The sequence below is a fragment of the Acinonyx jubatus genome, chromosome B2 (genome assembly GCF_027475565.1).
Source record: "Acinonyx jubatus isolate Ajub_Pintada_27869175 chromosome B2, VMU_Ajub_asm_v1.0, whole genome shotgun sequence".
Lineage (NCBI taxonomy): Eukaryota > Metazoa > Chordata > Mammalia > Carnivora > Felidae > Acinonyx > Acinonyx jubatus.
In genome coordinates this window covers 115,405,389-115,424,861 of record NC_069385.1, presented here as the reverse complement: position 1 = coordinate 115,424,861, position 19,473 = coordinate 115,405,389, and the positions used below count along the sequence as shown (strand labels likewise).

At 45.9% G+C, this 19,473-nt stretch overlaps 2 protein-coding genes across 8 annotated transcripts in view; one reads left to right on the top strand and one right to left on the bottom strand.

The window, feature by feature from the left end:
- LOC128315650 (atherin-like) overlaps positions 1–8,982 on the bottom strand; it is a 38,113-nt gene extending 29,131 nt beyond the window's left edge. The window contains exon 1 of the mRNA XM_053222893.1: positions 7,798–8,982. Coding sequence (XP_053078868.1) covers positions 7,978–8,955 — 978 coding nt within the window. The 5' untranslated portion in view covers positions 8,956–8,982 and the 3' untranslated portion in view covers positions 7,798–7,977. The remainder of the gene's footprint in view (positions 1–7,797) is intronic.
- Positions 8,489–19,473, top strand: part of BRPF3 (bromodomain and PHD finger containing 3) — a 34,179-nt gene continuing 23,194 nt past the window's right edge. For 3 of the 7 annotated variants that reach the window (XR_003419647.2, XM_027057888.2, XM_027057887.2), the window contains exons 1-4: positions 8,490–8,722; positions 12,167–13,643; positions 16,741–16,897; positions 19,221–19,352. Coding sequence is in view for 6 of the 7 variants with exons in the window: in XM_027057888.2 (XP_026913689.1) it covers positions 12,193–13,643; positions 16,741–16,897; positions 19,221–19,352 (1,740 nt within the window). In the remaining variant the exon portion in view is untranslated. Of the gene's footprint in view, positions 8,723–9,434; positions 9,759–12,166; positions 13,644–16,740; positions 16,898–19,220; positions 19,353–19,473 lie in introns of those variants that run through there. The other 4 variants (XM_027057890.2, XM_053222892.1, XM_027057886.2 and 1 more) reach the window with 4 other exon arrangements.

Genomic DNA, 19,473 nt, shown 5'->3' with positions numbered 1-19,473 from the left:
GTTTCTGCACTGAGAGCTCAGAGCCTGGAGCCTGCTTCAGATTCTGTGTCTCCCTCTCTCTCTCTCTCTCTCTGCCCCCCCCCTAAAATAAACATTAAAAAAAAAATTAAGAAAGTGTCTTCCAGTTGCTTCCTGAGAAAGAATAGTTAAGTGAGAACTTGCATGTCTGAGAATGTCTTTACACTATTTGTACACTTGATTGATATTTTGGCTAGGCATAGACTTCTACCTGGAAAACAATGTTCTCTCGGCATTTGAAAGGGTTATTCTGTTGGCTTCTAGCTTGATATCATTCTGATTCCCAGTCCTTTCTATGTGACCTGTCTTTTCTCTCCAGAAGCTTTTAGGATACACCCTTTTTATAGCACTGGTGTTCTTCGTTTAGGTATTTTTGCATTCATTGTACCAGAGAACTGGGGAGTCTTCATTCTGAAAACTCACTACCTTCCTTTCTGGGAAAATTCCTCATTTCTCTTTCTAGAATTACTATAAATAGGATGTTGGGCTTCCTGAATTCATCTTCAAATTCTCTTTTCTGTTTACATTTCTATTTCTTTCTTCTCTCTGGGAGACTTCCTGAACTTCACCTTTCAAATCTCCCTTTATATCTTCAAAAATCTTTCATATTTTTCAGACTTTCCTTTTATTTTCTTTTTTGTCTCTCTCTCCCTAACAATACCATGTTCCCATTCCATGGATGTTACTCTCTGAGGCTAAGAGATTTTTTTGTTTGTCAAGATTTCTTGGTTCTCTACATTGACTGTTTCCCTCTCTTCCTTTGTTTTGGGCTCTTTCAAGAGATTTTTCTCATCTATTGGTTCTCAACTGTCTATTCAATTTTAAGAGGTTTAAACAAAAAGGGCTGTTTAAAATTGTGTGTGTTGTGGTAGGGTGAGGCAGCACTTGATATCTGATGGGCTTCAGTACAAGGCCAAAGTGGCAAGCTGGATTTTTTTTTATTAGAGATGTTCCTCCGTCCCTATTCATAAATGAATCTTTACTTTCATAGAGGAATCCTGAAATTCTCTAATATCCTCTAATCCATGGCTTTTCAAACTTTAATATGCACATGAATCACCTAGGAGGAATCTTGTTAAATGCAGATTTTGGTTTGTTAAGTCTGGAGTGGGGCCCAGAGAGTCTGTATTTCTAACCACCTTCCAGGGGATGTCAATACTACTGGTTCTTGGATAATATCTGAGTAGCGTGGCTCTAATATAAACTTGGTTTCCAGTGTTCTGAAATACGAGGGGAGAAAAGGGCAGGGCCACTGAGGATTTTGATCTCATGAAAACATTTTTTTTTTCCAATTCCCCACTGAAAAAATGGGCTGGTTAAAATTTTTTCATGGGATTTTTTTTTCAGCCCCCTTCTGAATCACCAGTCCCAGCAATTTGTACCAGCTACCTCCTTCCTCTTTATCAGCTCCAAGAAGAGAAATGAGAGTGGGGAACGGGCTATCTCACCATTCAGCATGTAGAGTTTCATTTGAATTCCCATTTTCAAAATGGCATTTCGTCCCTGCCATCATTGGTAACTGGTGTCCCCAAGTCCAGATCTCTTTAGTTCAATTTCTCGAGATGATACTGGGATAGTACATCTCCAAGGAGTAGTGTGGAGATCTGGCAACATCTAACTGCCCATTTTAACAGATTTTTCAGCCAATTCTACCTTCAGGTCTATTCTCCCAGTTACCACCCCCACCCACCCTTCCTTCAGAAGTATCTACAGTCTCCTACTTTTAAGCCTTTCTAGTGGTCTAATGTGAATCAGGTTTTTACTGGCTCTCTTTGCAGACTTGTTTTAGCTTTCTCTGATATTCATCTACTTTCATTCTCCAGAATTTTATTGGTAATTCTCATCTGCTATTTCCCCATACTCTTTGTTCTTGTGGACTTTTTTTTTTTTTAATCCTTTACTAACATAGTAGTGAAGTTTGGGGGATAAATATATGTGTTTAATCCACACATTCTAACCACCCATCATTAAACTTTCCCAGAAATTTATCCCTTTATTTCATTGCTTGTTTCACCTTTACTATGTTCCTTTTCCTTGTTTTCTTTTTGGTTGGTTGAGTCTTTTATTATTCCTTTTTTCCTCTCCACTAGTTTGTGAGTTATGTCCTCTTTTTTTCATTCTCTTAATGATTAGTCTAAAAAATGACAACAGGTATTTTTTTATCAACTTAATTGTGGTACAATTTCTATAAGCTACAGCTATTCAGCAGTTCAAAGACTTTTGACAAATGTTTCTCATCACCACAATCAACTTACATATTGTTTCCATTATTTCCAGAAGTTCCCTCATGCCCCTTTATAGTCAGTCATCTCTTTCACCTGTGGGCAGCTACCAATCTTTCTGTGACTATAGATTTTGCACTTTCAAATCATATGTTATGTTACTAGTATTCTTAACTAATCAAAGGCTGATATTAATTCCTTGAACTCTTCTCTTTTCCCAGACAATTCAAGAACCTTAAAACACTTTATTCCTGAATTCTCTAATATGCTCTAATTTATTGCTTAACTTTGATTTGCATATTGTATTAGTCAGGGTTCTCCAGAGAAATAATATGTGTGTATACGTGTGTGTGTGTATACATATATATGTATCTGCAGAGAGGAGATATCATAGGAATTGGTTCAAGCAATTATGGAGGCCAATAAGTCCCATAACTTGTCATCTGCAAGCTGGAGAACCAGGGATACCAGTGGTATAATTCAGTCCAAGTCCAAAGGCCCGGTAACCAGGAGCACCAATATCCGAGAACAGGAGAAACGATGTCCCAGTTCAAGCAGAGAGTAAATTTGACCTTCCTCTACCTTTCTGTCTGATTCAGATCCTCAACAGATTGGATGATGCCCATTCACATTGGTGAAGATGATCTTTACTCAGCCTACTGATTCAAATGCTAATCTTCTGGAAATACCCTCACAAACACACCCAGGAATGATGTTTTACCAGCTCTTTGGCATCCCTTAGCCCAGTCAAATTGACACTTAAACCATTACATGTATGTATCACCTAGGGGAGGATCTTGTAAAAAACAGGTCCTGGCTCAGGAGGTGCCATGTTTTTGTGTATTTTCCCTCTCTTTGTAAAATTATACCAAATAAATAGCTACTTGTAAGGTTGGCTCTTTTGCTAAAAGATGGAAATTGGGGTGCCTGGTTGGCTCAGTAGGTTGAGAGTCTTAACTTCAGCTCAGGTCATGATCTCACGGTTCGTGAGTTCAAGCCCCGCATCGGGCTCTCTGCTGACAGTGTGAAACCCACTTCGGATCCTCTGTCCCCTCTCTCTGCCCCTCTCCTGCTCGTGTGTGCATGCTCTCCTTCTCTCTCTCTCAAAATAAACATTAAAAAAATAAATAAAATATAGAAATAACTTACATTTTATGGTGTCTTGACTTTACTCTGATTAAGGTTTAGGATTTAATGGGAATGCTAAATTAAAGGTTGACATGAGAAAACATTAAATCAATTTGAACAATTTACACTTAAACCACAAACTATTTACTTTCAGGCTTGTGGCTGAGCATTACACTGAGTATATGGTAAAATGTTCTAGCTAGAATTCAAGCCCAAAGAGAATAATGCAAGCCACGCCAAGTGGATAATGCAAGCCATAGTATACCATACTCTTCTTGCCTGACTAGATCTTAAAGCATAGAACTATTCAAGTCATTCCCCTGTTCCAAAACTTATCAGGGACTGCTGCCCCTTAACATCCATTTCTCTACCTAACAGTCTCCATGCTCTGACTCTATTTTTACCTTTCCAGTCTTTTCTCTGCTATCTCCCATTTCTGGGTCAACCGGGGGTAACCCACTGTTCCCTGAATCAGTCTTTCCGTCTTCCTTTTACCTTTGGTCATGCTGGTACTCAGCCCGCCAGCTTTGCACCATCCTCCCAGTTGACACTCAACCCAAATTTTAAGGTGGAGCTCAAACAGCACCTTCTTCACAGGACCTTCCCTCGTCTCTCTTCTCTAAAACCCTCATGCCACTTTGCTTGTATCTCTCTCGAGTGGCTTACATGCTTATTATATGTTATATTATATTATATGTTTGTTAATATACTTGCTTTATTCCTGTGATTAGACTTGAAGTGCCTTCAGGCCGGAGAGCATAGCCTTTTTATCTGTGTGGTCTTTACAAGCATAAAATAGAAACTTACCTGAGCTCACAAATAATCATTGAATGAATATGTATTTTAGTGTGACAAAAGAAACTCCAGAGAACTTGAGCTGACTCATCATTTCCTCAATCCTTGGGTCCTCAGACCCAACAGGAGCTCCTATGTAACCCTTTGCCACCTCTTAATTTGCAATAATTGTACCAATTATACCAATTGTACCAATAATTGTACCTTCTAAGTTTGAATTTAAGATAATCTTTTCCTTTGTTCCTATGTTCAATCAGCCATCAAATTACTGATCTATCTTCTGATTTTTATTTGAACCTTCCTTTCCCTCCTCTTTCTCTACCATCCCCTCTATCATTCTGGTTAATGCCCTTTTATTGTGACAACACTTAATTACCTGTAGTACATTCTTCCGGGTTTACCTAATACTGTTCCAGCTCTAGTTTATCCTATGGGGACCATAAGAATAACAATAATGAGTTAATAAGTTGATAAATGAGAAATGGCATGTATATTGGACCTATTTTGTATGTGTGCCCACTGTGCTTTTGGTGAATCACCTCCTGCCCATGTCCTCTGGTTCTAGTAGTGGACAATGGCCAGACTTCATCAGAGTATTATGTCTTTCCGGTCACAGCTATCGTTTAGGTTGGCTGAGAGACTGCTAGAGACAGTATCCCGATGACATAATTTCAATCTCTTGACTTAGCTTTGCCTAAAGCCAGATGCACTCCTGGACTTTCTGGTCATGAGTCAATAGATTTCCTTCATTAAACTAATTTGAGTTTGTTTCCTAAGTGCAACAAAGATTTTTTTGATACAGTATGTAAAGCACTGAGCATACTACCTTGCACATTAAGTGCTAGGTATTATTTTTATTATCCTTATACCCTTGCTATACCTCATATCCAATTCAACCTTTTCTTTTCTTAGCATCTTCCATATAGACCGGCTAGAATAATTTCCTTATTATTCCCTGCATATTGTTCCTTTGCCTGGGCTACCTGTCACTATCCTAATGTCATTCTATACTCTTTTCACCAATTCACATCCATCATGATTTAGAAGCTAAAAAAAAGCCTCCCATCTTCCATTTGAATAATAGTTGCTCCACACTGTTCACTACTTTATCTAATTTCTCCCACATGTGTTTTCTAGTTATTTCTAGCTTGCTTCTTAGTTGTACACTACTAAGAGTAGTAGCAAGGGAAAATATGATCACTGGCCCCTTTTTAGGCTGAGATTTTGCCATTATATCCAAAGCGACTTGTATAAGATTGGACACACAGTGGGTGTTCAGTAAGTGTCTGCTATAGGAATAAATAAGTGGAATTAAATTTAGAAACTTTTTCCTTTTTCTTTTAATTTTTTTTTTCAACGTTTATTTATTTTTGGGACAGAGAGGGACAGAGCATGAATGGGGGAGGGGCAGAGAGAGAGGGAGACACAGAATCGGAAACAGGCTCCAGGCTCTGAGCCATCAGCCCAGAGCCTGACGCGGGGCTCGAACTCACGAACCGCGAGATCGTGACCTGGCTGAAGTCGAACGCTTAACCGACTGCGCCACCCAGGCGCCCCAACTTTTTCCTTTTTCTAAGCAAACATTACATTCTTAAACAATTTACATCGTGGCATTAAAATATAATGATTCCAACCTCATACATTATCCCATTTATGGTTTCATACTTCTTTTAGCCAAGGTCTAAGGAAGGAATATTCCATAAAAAAATTTAACAATCAATCAAAGCCTATTTTCTCTCACCATACATATTTTGCCAATCCAGTGGTATTGCATCTGACCCTTGAGAGGTTTCTCGCCTTGATAAACTAATGATAAAATACAGCATTGACAAAGATATCCTGAGATGCTGAAAACAAATGTTGAGGGGGGAAATTTTTGTAGTTCCTTTTTTAGTTCTAAATGATAAAACATCCCTCCTACTCCAAATAAATTAGTTTCTATTTAAAAATGCAGAATTTTAAAAAACTATTTGGAAACAAAGGTCTGTGCATATGTTTGTTGAACTTAATTGCTGTATGGTTTAATGGAAGGGCTGAGGGCTGGTGAATTTAAACTCTTTAAAATAGCTAAAGATTAAAGTTAATTAAATTTTAGTTCTCTGGGATTTCTGATACATGTTCCAAATTTGTTTTTAATGACATAATTGTCATTTAAGATTACATCATTGTGAACTGATTATGTGTGCAGTTACACTAACAGACACCAATACCAAATGTCAAAAATAAATAAATGTCAAAAAATAAAAGTTGAGGACAACTGTAACGTTACCATTAAGAGAATAGAAGTTGAAAACAGAAGAGAAACACTCTGTTGAATAAGGTCTTATTATGAAACTTCAAACAGAAAAACCTGGACATCAAATGCATTAGGTTAACTTCAAGCTTTTTCAGTGGCATTTAAGTCATTATTTTATACTTACTGTTACAAGTGGAAACCAATGCATTTTCCCAACATATCTGTTCATTAATTTTGGTGGGAAAAAAAACAGCGCCCAATCACACAAACAGGAAATGTGCTACATAAATTTTGTGAACATTTGTGAAGAAATAGAAGTTACTAGTCCCATGGATACATGGATATAGTTCACATTTTAAAAGAATAAGAAAAGAAATTCAATATTGTTTCTATTAGTCTTCAGGGTTTCCCACCCCCCCCCCCCCCCAACTAAAAGTAACTGTAATATTCTTTTGCCTCTGGGGCTCTCCCTCCCACAATTAATCATCTTTTTTCTACACCTTCCGTCCAAATGATTATTCCCCATGGCCTTAGAACACTTGACATCAATTCATACTTCTTCTTCACAGTTTTCAAAACATTGCCCTGGCCTTGCTTAGCTCCACGAGACACTCCCTTCTCTTCCAAAAAATTGGTAAACAGAAGTATTTTTGCTCTCACCTTTACAAGGTGCTACTGTGTAACCAGAAAAACATCTTTGTAACACAAATTAGCTTCCTAACTTTTATCACACTTCCAAATTCACAACATAATGTATTTAAATTCCTTAGGATAACGAACATCTATACTTCCAAAAGTAGCAAAACGTTCGGTTTAAACATTTGGAAGACTTGGATCCCAAGACTACCTTTCGTCCTCTGACTCTAGAATCCGTGTCCTTCATCATCAGAACCAAGCAAGAGATTGTGAAAGTCTCATCAAGCTACACCACCAGCGCGGGCAGAGGAAACGCTTTCAAAATATGTCATTCATCTCCACGTTGAAAGGCAGTCTATCCATACATCTTTTATACACGTCATTAAATATTGGTACTGAAGACTTCAGTCGTATGAGGCAAGCTTTTTAATTTATAGGCAAAAGGGGGTGGCAAAAGAGTCATCTCTTCTTAGATTTACTTATCAAAACAAAGCCAGTCTGATCATATCTTGAAGTCTCAAGTTGCCATTTGTCAAGAGTCTTTTAGAAAGCCGCTTATTGCATTAAATTAACCAATTCCTAGCCACATCAGGTTTAAGGAGAGTTTCCCTTGTCTCCAGAGACAAACGAGTTACCAGACGTCCTTAAGCAGACTGTCAAACTTTCATGTCTACTCTTTTTAAACACGTAAGGGAGAGAATGGCACAACGAAGTCAGGTCTGTTTCTTAAGAAGGATGTCCTATGGGGAACAAGACGCTCACCTGTACACAACAGAGGGTCTTTCCCGGCTGTCCTCACTGGGGGAGGGGATGGACATCGCCAGACCTTTGTCCTCCGGACCAGAGCACGGCCAGGGAGGGCGGGCGACTTTCTGGGAGGAATACAGGCACCTGCACCCCAAGAAACTACAGACGGGTTTTGACTCCAATGACTCCCCTGGCTTAACCTCTGGAGGGGCCCTCTAGCTCGGGTAGGGGGTTTGTTGCCCCAAACCGTAGCCACCTCTCGCAGGAGCAGGGGGAGTGGACGACTGACCACTCTAAGGAGTTAGGGATGCCGGTCTTTCCCAACCAGACCCGAACGTCCCCCGCTGTCTTGTAGGGTTCGCCCGGCGGCGGGGTACGCCGGGGTGAGCCACGGCCGCGGCGGGCGCAGAGCCGGTCTCTGCTCCGCGCCCCTGCCGCGTCCGCACCGCCACCGTGAGGCCGAGCCGGGGACGGTGCCCCGTGGCGGCGGCGGCTCCGCGCTCCTCTCCGCGCCGCCCCGGCCGCCGCTGCGCCGGGCACGGGCGGGGGGATTTTCTTCGCGTTCCCCCCTCTTTCGCGCTCTCGCTCCTGTTCAGCGGGAGAGCCCGCGGAGCCAGGGAGGGAGCGAGGGAAGGGGTGGAGGTGGCGGGGGGGAGGCCGGAGGGGCGGATCCTGCCTGGGGGCTGATCCCTCCCTCCCCTCGGCCGGGCTCCGTGGCGGCAGCGGCGGCGGCAGCGGCTTCATTCCCCCTCCTCCCCCGGGAGCGGCGGCGGCGGCCGGGCCGGGGCCCCTGCGCGGGCCGGGAGGGGGCACGGCGGTGGCCGCGGAGGCTAGCGCGGGAGGAGGCCGCGCTCCGCTCCCAGGGCCGCGCCGACCTGCTCGACGGCCGGCCCGCCCGCGCCCAGGGGCCCCGAACGGTGGGGCCGGGCCGGCGGCTGAGGTAATGGGGGTGGCAGAGGGGCCGAACGGAGCGGGGGCGGGGGCAACGGGGCCTACGGGGACCAGGGACTGCGCGCGGGGGGGGGGGGGGGACAGGGAGTGGGAAGCAGGGGGCTTCCCGAGCGGGGCGGGGGCGGCGCGAAAGCGCTCTCCTGGAGCGAGGGCGGCGGCGGGGAAGGAGAAGGCGGGTGAGGGGGGAGCTGAAAAGCGAGGACCCCCTCCCGCAGCCGCCATCTTGTTTCCCTCCCCCCCGGCCCTGGCTGGCGAGCCGCCGAGCCCCGCCCCCGCCATGCACTCCAATTGGTCAGGCCAGAAGAAGGTTCCGCCCCCCGAACGGCCCTTGGCCCCCTGGTTTCTGCTGACGGGCAGGTGAGGCGACCAATGGGCGCTCGCCTCTCTGCCCCGCTGGTTCGCTGGCGCTAGCTTTCTCTGTCTGAGGGTCGGACTGCGCGTCAGTCTGTCTCTGGCGCGCTCGCCCCCCTCCCCTTGGGGGAGGAGATGTTATTTCCCTCCTTTCTCCTCGGAAGGGTCAAGATTTTTCTGGAAGAGGTGCCCCTTTAAAGGGGCAGGAGCCTTGGCTGGGGTTCTCCCTTGTCTCATGAGTATCTCGTGGGGGTACAGGGGGTAGGGTCTAATTGCAGAAACTCCTCGTTCTTCGGGGACCTGGGTGGGGTGGGCAAGTGGGGCTTCGGGGGTGCTCAGGAGACCTCTGGGGGTGTTGGGGGTATTTGGACGCGTGTCTGTGGGAAGGGCTGTGTGGGATGAGACGCTCCCGCCAAAAAACTGGACTGTAAGCTCCTTGCGGGCGAAACTCCTTTTCCTCAGCAGCCGCCCTTCCCTCTCCAGAATTTGCCCCCCCCCCCCCCCCACCGGTGCCTGGAGGCTTGGGGAGGACCCAAGAGGTTTTCCTTAGATACTTGCTGCTTGGGTGAGGACTACCCCACGCTGCCAAGGAGGTGGTAGCTGGTAGGGAGGAGGAACATACAGCGCTTTAACAAAGGAGGGTCCACACCCTCCAAACTCTTTCAGGATTTCAGGTTAGTACCGAGGTAGGGTTTCACACTTCTGCGAGGTTCTCCCTGCCCGCGAAGGCATGGGGGCAGTGAGGCAGGTCTGTTGGCCTGGGCTACCCCCAGGGACTTGGCATTTGTCAGGCACGTAGTGGCCAAGGGTCTCTGGAACCTGGACAGAATTGCTGGGATGATTCTGTTGCCTTTTGTTCCCAATGGGTCGTGTGCCTGCCCGCCACTGTTCCTCAGCCAAGTCGGTGTTTGTTTGTGTGTTTCAGTCACACTTGGGGATTGGAAGGCCTTTTAAACAAGGGTGGTGATAATTCTCTGTTGACCAAGAGCAACGCTTAAGAGGTAGAGTTTTTCATTTTACTGGTGGAGCGTGGAGGCACAGAGAGATTCAGTGACTTTCTCCAGGTCACGCAGGACCAAGGTTGGAACCTAGATCGCCCCAGAGCCTCTTTTTGAACCAGATCACGGCATCTCTGTGGTGGTCTTCCTTCCCAGGGAGATGAATTCAACCCGTCAGGGGACCTGGGTTTGAACTGTAGCTTTATCACTCACTACCTCTGGGTTGAGTGACATCTTGTTGAGCTTCTGTTTCTTCATCTGTAAAATGGAGACGATGATATCTATCCTACCTCCCAAGCTCGTTGAGAGAAATAATTAAAAGTAAAAGGGATTGGGGTGCCTGGCCGGCTCAGTTGGAGCATGTGACTCTTGATCACAGAGTCGTAAGTTCGAGCCCCGTGTTGAGGGTAGAAATTACTTTAAAAATTAAAAAAAAAAAAAAAAAGGGAAAAGGATTTGTAGTTTGCAAAAGTGTGCTAAATTATCATCATCATCTTTGCTTTTATAGATTAAAGGTGGTAGATCCTGCAACCAAGGTGACAGACTCTTTTTCTCTTTGAAATCCTCTCACTGTTGTTACCTTTCCAAGTCTCTGCCCACACTTGGAGCCCCGTATCTCCAAATGTCTTTCCCAGTAGTGATGGCCTCAGTAACTGCTGCCGTAGCTCCTTAGGAGCTTGTCATGATTCCCTTTATCCAGAGAATGATATGGGAAACTTAAGGGCTTTCTCCTTGCTGCACAGGGGCAAACTAAATGTAAGGATTTGGGGAGAGAGGGACTTCTGAGGTAAGAGAATGCATTGAGAGTTTACCTCAGATATTGCCCCAATCATCTTGGCCTTGGGTCCAATGAGGGTCTCAGGTAGGCCACTTAAAACTTCAGTGCCACTTGTGGACCACTCCCAGAGCTTCCAGTGTTTCTGCTTAGAAATGTATTGGCCAGTGCATCCTCAAAGCTGCCTTTTCCAGAGGAAGCCCTTTATACTGTAGTTTGAAGTCTTTAGACTGTACATAGTAGACATTTCAGGTGCCTTCACCTCTTCACTCCTGGGTGTGGTTAGGGGATAGGGCTTCTGATCATTGTAAGATGGGTTGGGAGAGGGCTTTAGACCTGTGAGCTTTTGATCCTCTGGTGGGGCCACTGTTCATGTACACAGCTTAAAAGTGGATGCTCTTTTTGTTTTCTTCTTTTCTGAACCCTTAACCACCCCATCCTTTTCCATAGGTAGGTATCCCACAGCCTTATGTAGGACATCATTAGAATTTTAGATCTCTCCCTGTGTTGTTTTGTAATGATCTGTAATCATCATTTGTAATGATTTGCTTTTCTTTTTTTCTTTTTTTAAAGTTTTTTTTTTAACATTTATTTATTTTTGAGAGACAGACAAATCATGAGTGGGAGAGGGGCAGAGAGAGAGGGAGACACAGAATTCAAAGCAGGCTCTAGGCTCTGAGCTGTCAGCACAGAGCCTGACACGGGGCTCGAACCCACGAACTGTGAGATCATGACCTGAGTCGAAGTCAGACGCTTAACCGGCTGAGCCACCCAGGCGCCCCAAGATCTGTTTACTTCTCTGTCCTTTCAATTAGATGGAGCACCTAGAGGCAGGGACCATGCAGCTTTGATTTCTCCTTTCATTCAACTAATATTTATTGAGTGCTTATTAAGGAGCCAGGTATCATTCCAGGTGCTGGGAATACAGCGGTGAACAAAATAGACAAAAATCTTCCCCTCATGGAGCTTGTATTCTAACAGAAGGAAGCAAACATTTATGATAAATAGGCACATTACATAGCATGATAAAAAATGGTGAGTGTCATAGTGAAAAATAAAGCAAAATGAAAGATTGCTGATGGGGGAAAGAGATTTGCAGTTTAAGATAGAATGGTCAGAGAGGGTCTCATTGAGAAGCAGTGTTTGTGAAAGAAGTTGAAGCGAAGGAGCAAGCTGTGTGGATGATGTCTGAGGGGCAGGATGTTCAGGCAGAGGGAACAGACAGTCTTCGTGGTGGCCATTCGATCAGACGGAAGGGTGAATGAGTGCATGCCTGAACATTCAACTCAGTTTCCTGGTTTCTCCTTAGGCCTGTCCCCTTGGTTCCCAGGTGCCATGAGGAAGCCGCGCCGGAAGTCGCGGCAGAATGCCGAGGGTCGGCGCTCCCCATCTCCCTACAGTCTGAAGTGCTCACCTACTCGGGAGACCCTGACATATGCTCAGGCCCAAAGGATTGTCGAGGTGGACATCGATGGACGCCTGCATCGAATCAGCATCTATGATCCACTCAAGATCATCACAGAGGACGAGCTGACTGCCCAGGATATCACCGAATGCAATAGTAACAAGGAGAACAGTGAGCAGCCTCAGTTTCCTGGCAAGTCCAAAAAACCCTCCTCCAAGGGCAAGAAGAAGGAGTCCTGTTCCAAGCATGCATCTGGCACTTCCTTCCACCTCCCGCAACCCAGCTTTCGCATGGTGGACTCAGGCAGCCAGCCAGAAGCACCCCCACTGCCTGCTGCCTACTACCGCTACATCGAGAAGCCACCTGAAGACCTGGATGCGGAGGTAGAATACGACATGGATGAGGAGGACCTTGCCTGGCTGGACATGGTGAATGAGAAGCGGCGAGTAGATGGGCACAGCTTGGTGTCAGCAGACACTTTTGAGTTGCTGGTAGACCGGCTTGAGAAGGAGTCATACTTGGAGAGTCGCAGCAGTGGGGCCCAGCAGTCACTCATTGATGAAGACGCCTTTTGCTGTGTGTGCCTGGATGACGAATGCCACAACAGCAATGTCATTCTCTTCTGTGATATCTGCAACCTGGCTGTACACCAGGAGTGCTACGGTGTCCCCTACATCCCTGAGGGCCAGTGGCTATGCCGCTGCTGCCTACAGTCTCCCTCCCGACCTGTGGACTGCGTCCTCTGCCCCAATAAGGGCGGCGCCTTCAAACAGACCAGTGATGGGCACTGGGCCCACGTGGTGTGTGCCATCTGGATCCCTGAAGTCTGCTTCGCTAACACCGTGTTCCTGGAGCCCATTGAGGGCATTGACAACATCCCACCTGCCCGCTGGAAACTCACCTGTTATATCTGCAAGCAGAAGGGGCTGGGTGCAGCCATCCAGTGCCATAAGGTGAACTGCTACACAGCCTTCCATGTGACATGTGCACAGCGGGCTGGGCTCTTCATGAAGATTGAGCCCATGCGTGAGACCAGCCTCAATGGCACCATCTTCACAGTACGCAAGACCGCCTACTGTGAGGCCCACTCGCCGCCAGGTGCTGCCACTGCTAGGAGGAAGGGTGACTCCCCTGGAAGCCTCAGTGAGGCTGGGGATGAGGAAGGCCTGAAGGAGGGCTGTGGAGAGGAGGAAGAGAAGGAAGAGGTAGAAGAAGAGGAGGAAGATGAAGGCCAAGGCGGGGTAGGTGGCCCCCTCAAGGGAGTGCCCAAGAAGAACAAGATGACTTTGAAGCAGAAAATCAAGAAGGAGCCAGAGGAGATGGGCCGAGATACACCCTCCACTGTCCCCATGGTCACTGTCCCACAGATCCCCTCATATAGGTAAGCTTGGTCAGGAGGTCTCCACATGGACCAATGGTTTCTGGTTGGGCTGGTGCTGGCCCTGAGCCAGGACCTCCTTCCCCAAGCATGGTTGGTGAACATTTGTTCTCTTCTGTGCCCTCAAATTTAGACTTCTCCTTTGGTCCCTGGTCTGGTTTGTGGTTTTGATTGTGCCCTGACAGCAGTGTGTTTCCTTGGCTTCAAGGTGAGACAAAATTAAGTTGCTTAGAAACCCAGGTGAAGGATGTCTAAGGCAGCATTTTTCAACAGGTGCACAAGTGGCATTTTGGATGGGATGATTGTTTATCATTAGGACTGTCCCATACATTTCTTGATGTTTAGCATCCCTGATCTGTAAGTGCCATTTGTATCCACTCCCTCATTGCCTGGTCTTTGTGACAGTCTCATATGTTTCCAAAAACCCCTGGGGGGATAGAACTGAGAACCACTGTTTTAAGGGGTCAGTATGGGTGCCTGCTATCTAGAAGGCTCTATTCTGAGAATGATGGAGACTTTTTGTGAAGGGGTGGTGGTGTGGGGAAGATATGCTATTTCTCTTCTTGAGAAGCTTTAGATTTAGGGGGAAAAGGATCACTCAGCTCAACTGTATGTCTAAGCCACCTTGGCCCCTAGTGAGTCTGTAGAGACATCATTGTATCTATTTTAAACCATTAGAGAAGTAGCTGTTAGAGGGCAGAAAAGCCAGAGACAGGAAAGATTTTTCATTGGAAGGTCATCTCAAGGGTGATATTCTTTGCAAAGTATACAGTGTTAGAGTAGGAAGGAATCTTGAAGATTATTTAATCTAATGTAGTCCTTGCACCTTCTCCCACACCCCCAGATGAAGAAACTGCGGCAACAGGAGGTAAAGTTGTTCACTCCTTTATTCATTCAACGAGATGTTTATTGAGCACTTACTATATGCCAAGTCCTGTTCAAAGGGCTGGAACCAGGTGGAAAGCAACAGAACCTGACCACGAGCTGGAACTCATGATGCCTCCAGGCTCTGTTCCTGCTGTTTGTCTCTCTTGTTGAAAAGGATAGGGAGAAAAGAGTGCTAGAGGGTAGTGGGGAATGAGTTGTGTAAGGAACGGGCAAACAGACTTGTCAGTCTGGGAAGGAGACATAAGAGCAGAGCAGAGCAGGAGGGAGAGGCTCTTGTGAGCCATGACTGGAGTTAGAATTCAGTCAACTGGAAATGCCTTCTAGTCACAGAGCTGTTGTAGGCTACCCTCTTCCCTGATGTTGACTGGAGTTCACGCTTAGTAACATCTGTAGGGTGGCTGTGCCCTGGGACTAGACTTTTTGGTTGTCATATCTGCTCTTATAGATGTGTCTTGCAGAGGCCTTAGCATGCTGGCTAAGAAACCAGACAGACCTGCTTTTGAATCTTGCTCCTGTCACTAACTACCCATGTGAACTTTGGCAAGTTATTTCTTCAAGTCTTGTTTATTTGTTAATGAACCTGATAGAGTTGTTGTGAGAATGAAATGAGATAATATAAGTAAAGCGCTTAGCACAGTGCCTGGTAAATAGTAAGTGCTCAATAAATGGTGGCTACTGCTGCTGCTGCTGCTATTTTATTATTATTCTTTTTTCTACCTGCACAAATGCTGTTGGGACCCTCCATAGCCAAGAGGTTGTAGAGGGAGGGGGCTGCCTGCATCTGGGCAGGTGTGCTTGGCATGGGCATTGGTGGGGAATCTGTTCTTTGGGGAAAGGCCTAGGTCTTGGTTTTTTAAGCTTGGCTTTGGGGCAGGAATGTCTGACCTTGGATAGGCACAAGGCCTAGGTGATCAATGTCCAGCCCAACATGCCCACCCTTGTTAGGTTTTACTTTCTTGTTTAGCCACACTTAACCTTCCTTTCAGTGCAGCGAGATGAGGAAGTGGGGGAAACATAGCAGGGGCACTGAGGCCTTGCTTACTGTGTGAATAACCAATTTTAGGACACAGGATGGTGTAGCAGAGGGATCATTGATTCAAATCCCATCCAGGGCCACCATTGTTTATTTATTTTTTATTTATTTATTTATTTATTTTTAATGTTTGTTTATTTTTGAGAGACTGAGCGTGAGTGGAGGAGGGGCAGAAAGAGAAGGAGACACAGAATCTGAAGCAGGCTCCAGGCTCCAAGCTGTCAGCACAGAGCCCAATGCGGGGCTTGAGCCCACAAACTGCAAGACCATGACCTGAGCCAGAGTCAGACCCTTAACCGCCTGAGCCACCCAGGCGCACTGCGCCACCATATTTTTAGCTGCATTAGTGACTTTGATAGTTTATTCAGCCTCTCTTCCTAAGCTGCCTTTCCATCTTTTGTTACCACGAGAATAATGTTACCCACTTCGCAACAGGGCTGTTAACATAAAGATTATAGGTTTATTAATTCCTTTCCCTTTCACTTACCCCTCCATCGTCCCCACGTATTATTGGCTTAAATCCTTACCTTAAGATTTCTCTATTGGGTTAGTTTAGCCAGCTAAGTTTTCAGATTCTCCATCCTCTTATCCAGTTTTTATTTTTTTTTTTTTTCATTTGGTTCAAAATTAGACATTTTTAGGCTGCTGAGATCTTTAATTAAAAACCAGGGGTCAGACAACTCCAAAGTGTTGCGTTTGAGCTCAGAAAGCAGTAGCCTGGTGTAGCTCTACTAGTTTTCCTTCCAGCTTGGCTATCGACTATTCCCTGGTCTGGGGAGACCCTCAGCCACAGGGTGGCTGGAAACAGTGACCGCATTGCCTATAGCTTACTCAAGTTCCTGCCTTCTTTTGCTGCTTTTATCAAGAGAAGTGTAGGGGTATGGGGGCACAGGCCTGTTTCTTAGGATTGTAGGAAACAGGGTTCCTGGGAGAGGGTTCTTTTGGAGAATCAGGACTGCAAGGTAGGAAGTAGAAAATCAGGCGATATATCTCACGCTGAATCTGAGCTGCTTAACTTTGCTGTCTTTTTTAAGCCTTTCTCTGAGGTTAGGCATTTGACCACTTTATCCTATATTCTTTTATATATAAGGTTCAGAAATGAACCAGGGTCTGAATAGGAAGCTATAATCAGGGCTGCCCACTGACCTTGTCTTTCACTTCCCTGTGCCTCCACTCAAGGTTGAACAAGATCTGTAGTGGTCTCTCCTTTCAGAGGAAAAACCAATTCATACAGCGGCTTCACAACTACTGGCTATTGAAGCGGCAGGCACGGAACGGCGTCCCCCTCATCCGGCGCCTGCATTCCCACCTGCAGTCCCAAAGAAACGCCGAGCAGGTAGGTGAAGTGATTGAAGATGATGGAGGAGGTGGAGGGTGAAGGAGAAGAAATGATGGTTGGGGTAACCCCTCCCTGAGCCCTCTGCAGAGCCTTTACCTGTAGGCGGTCACCCCTCCAGGAGGCATAGCCCAGGAATGACCTCCAACGCTGTAGAGTCTTTGGGACCAGACAGCAGCTCCTTCTGGATGGGAGAGGCTTGAATTTGAAGCATATTCTAGGGGAGAACGGAGAATAAGCCCAACTTTCCATTATGTGGGGAAAACCTTGCAGACATGGCAGAAAGGAAGGAATGGGCTGAATGAGAGCCAGGTGGCCATGTTGCATGAATTAGGACAAGGAGCACTTTCTTTAACACACTATACTGACATCTGCCAAAAATGTTTCATAGAAAACACACAAATGTGCCATCTCAGTTGTAGCACACAGCCTGGCCAATTGTGGCATTTTAGCCACGGAGTTGCTGCATGTTTACTGTTTTCTGAGATGGTGGAAGCCTCGTGAGAGACTTTTTTTTTTTTTTTTTTTTTTTTACTATTTACTTCTTTTTCCCTCTTCACTTGCTCCATTACTTCTGCCTTTAAATATTTCCACACCACTACCCCAGAGATGAAGCAATCTTTTACGTGACTCTGGTGCCCTCTGGGTTCTATCTGATTTCACTTTTGCCTTTTGTAACTAAAATCCTGAAGTGCAAGTCTGTATCTCGTCCTTCCTTGAAATGGTCCACCTGCTCCCCTGTAGCTTCTCCTAGAACGTCAGCCACCTCCTCCCAGCCTAGCAAGCCTTACCTCAGATTCTCATTGTATTGTCCATTGGGCTACATTTGTCACCATGGATCACCTTGTCTTAGAGCTTCTCTGTCACACCCTTTTGCTCCTCCTCCACCCTTTGACTGCAATATTAACATTCCCAGGGACTGTGCTGCCTGCCCATTGGCTTGGAGAGCTGTACACTCTCATAGTTGTAAATAAGTGTGGCAGGTTTCTTTTCTTGTCCTCATCCCTTTTTTCTGCCCTCAGTCCTGGGGCAGAGAAACCATAGATGTTCTTGTAGATGTTGTTTCCTAGAATTCATATATTGGAAACTGAATTCATTATTCTTCTCTCATAAATGTATTTCCCTAATATTGACATGGAACCTTCTTTCTCCTGACCTCAGACATTTCCCCACCTTGGAGTTACTTTTGATTCTTCCCTCCATGACAAGCCACAGTTAATCATCCCTTATGCTACTTTGGAGGAGTTTATCAGTATCTGATCCTTTGTCTCTGTTCTACAGCTCCCCTGCTCACCCATGCCCCCTTAATTTCAGCAGTAGCTTTCTAGTTGGTCTCCCACCTCTGATTCTTTCTTTGCTGTACTACTGATACTGTCTCATTCACATACCATTTTCCATCTTGTCACTTCCATTTCCAGAATATATTCCCCCTCTCCAGGCAGGCCACATCCAGGATCCTTTGCATGGAGTTTGAGCCTTCTTATCAGCTGAATCCTGGATCTTGCTTAACTTTTATGGTTATCCAGCTTTTCTGCTCTGGCCAGGCCATTTTTTTTCACCAGGCAAAAAGTCACTAATTCTGCTTCTTCCAACACTTCTTCTCTGTGGTCCCTTTGGTTCCTTACTGCTTTGTTCATCCGTGTCCATCACTACTGTAAACCCCTAGTGAGAGTGCTTTCACCGGAAGCCTTCCCAGACCTAACCCCAACCCACTCAGATCCTTTCTATTTTACATTCTCTTAACATTTTGTATTCAGTTTATCTGTTGAGTTTTTATTATTTGTCTTTATGCTACTGTGCCCTTATTGTCAAACCCTAGGCCTCTGCCTTCCCCCAACTATACTGTAACCTCTTTTAGGGCAGGAATCATCTTTTTTGGTGCTGGTGGTATTTTAAAATATGGTCAAGTCAGTTAGTACAGGCTGGTAGTAAGAACTTCACTTTGTTTTCTAGCCAAGTCGAAGCTGTAGGGTGAAATTCTTTCCACCTTGAGGTGTCTTATTAGTTTTCCTTCTGAAATTCTTTCTATCCCTGAGAGGCACAGCTGCCCCCTGGTATCCTCAGGGGTAGAGGAAGCAGTCACATATCTCACTCCAGCAGTGAAGGTTATTGTGGGGCAATGCAAGAAACATTGCTGCGAGGCTGGGGGAGCAGAGGAAGAGGGCATGGGTGGAGAGGGAGGGGTGGAAGGGCTCTCGGGAGTATGGGTCAGCAAGGGTCAAGGGCTGTCACCTGCTGAGGCCCTGTGAGACTTGAACAGGGAGGGCACTCTGGGTAAAAGGGAGGCCCCCAGCTCCTCCTTCCTTTCCTGTCCTTCTTGCAGCGAGAGCAGGATGAGAAGACCAGTGCAGTGAAGGAAGAGCTGAAATACTGGCAGAAGCTCCGGCATGACTTGGAGCGGGCGCGGCTGCTCATTGAGCTGATTCGGAAAAGAGAGAAGCTCAAGCGAGAACAGGTGAGGAAGAGCCCCCAGCTCCAGGGTTCTTGTTCAGAATCTTTTTCTCCCGCTCTCAGTGTGGCATCAGAAGAGCCAGGAGCCTCTGCCTGGTGTCACCTTTCTCGCCTTCCTGCCCTCC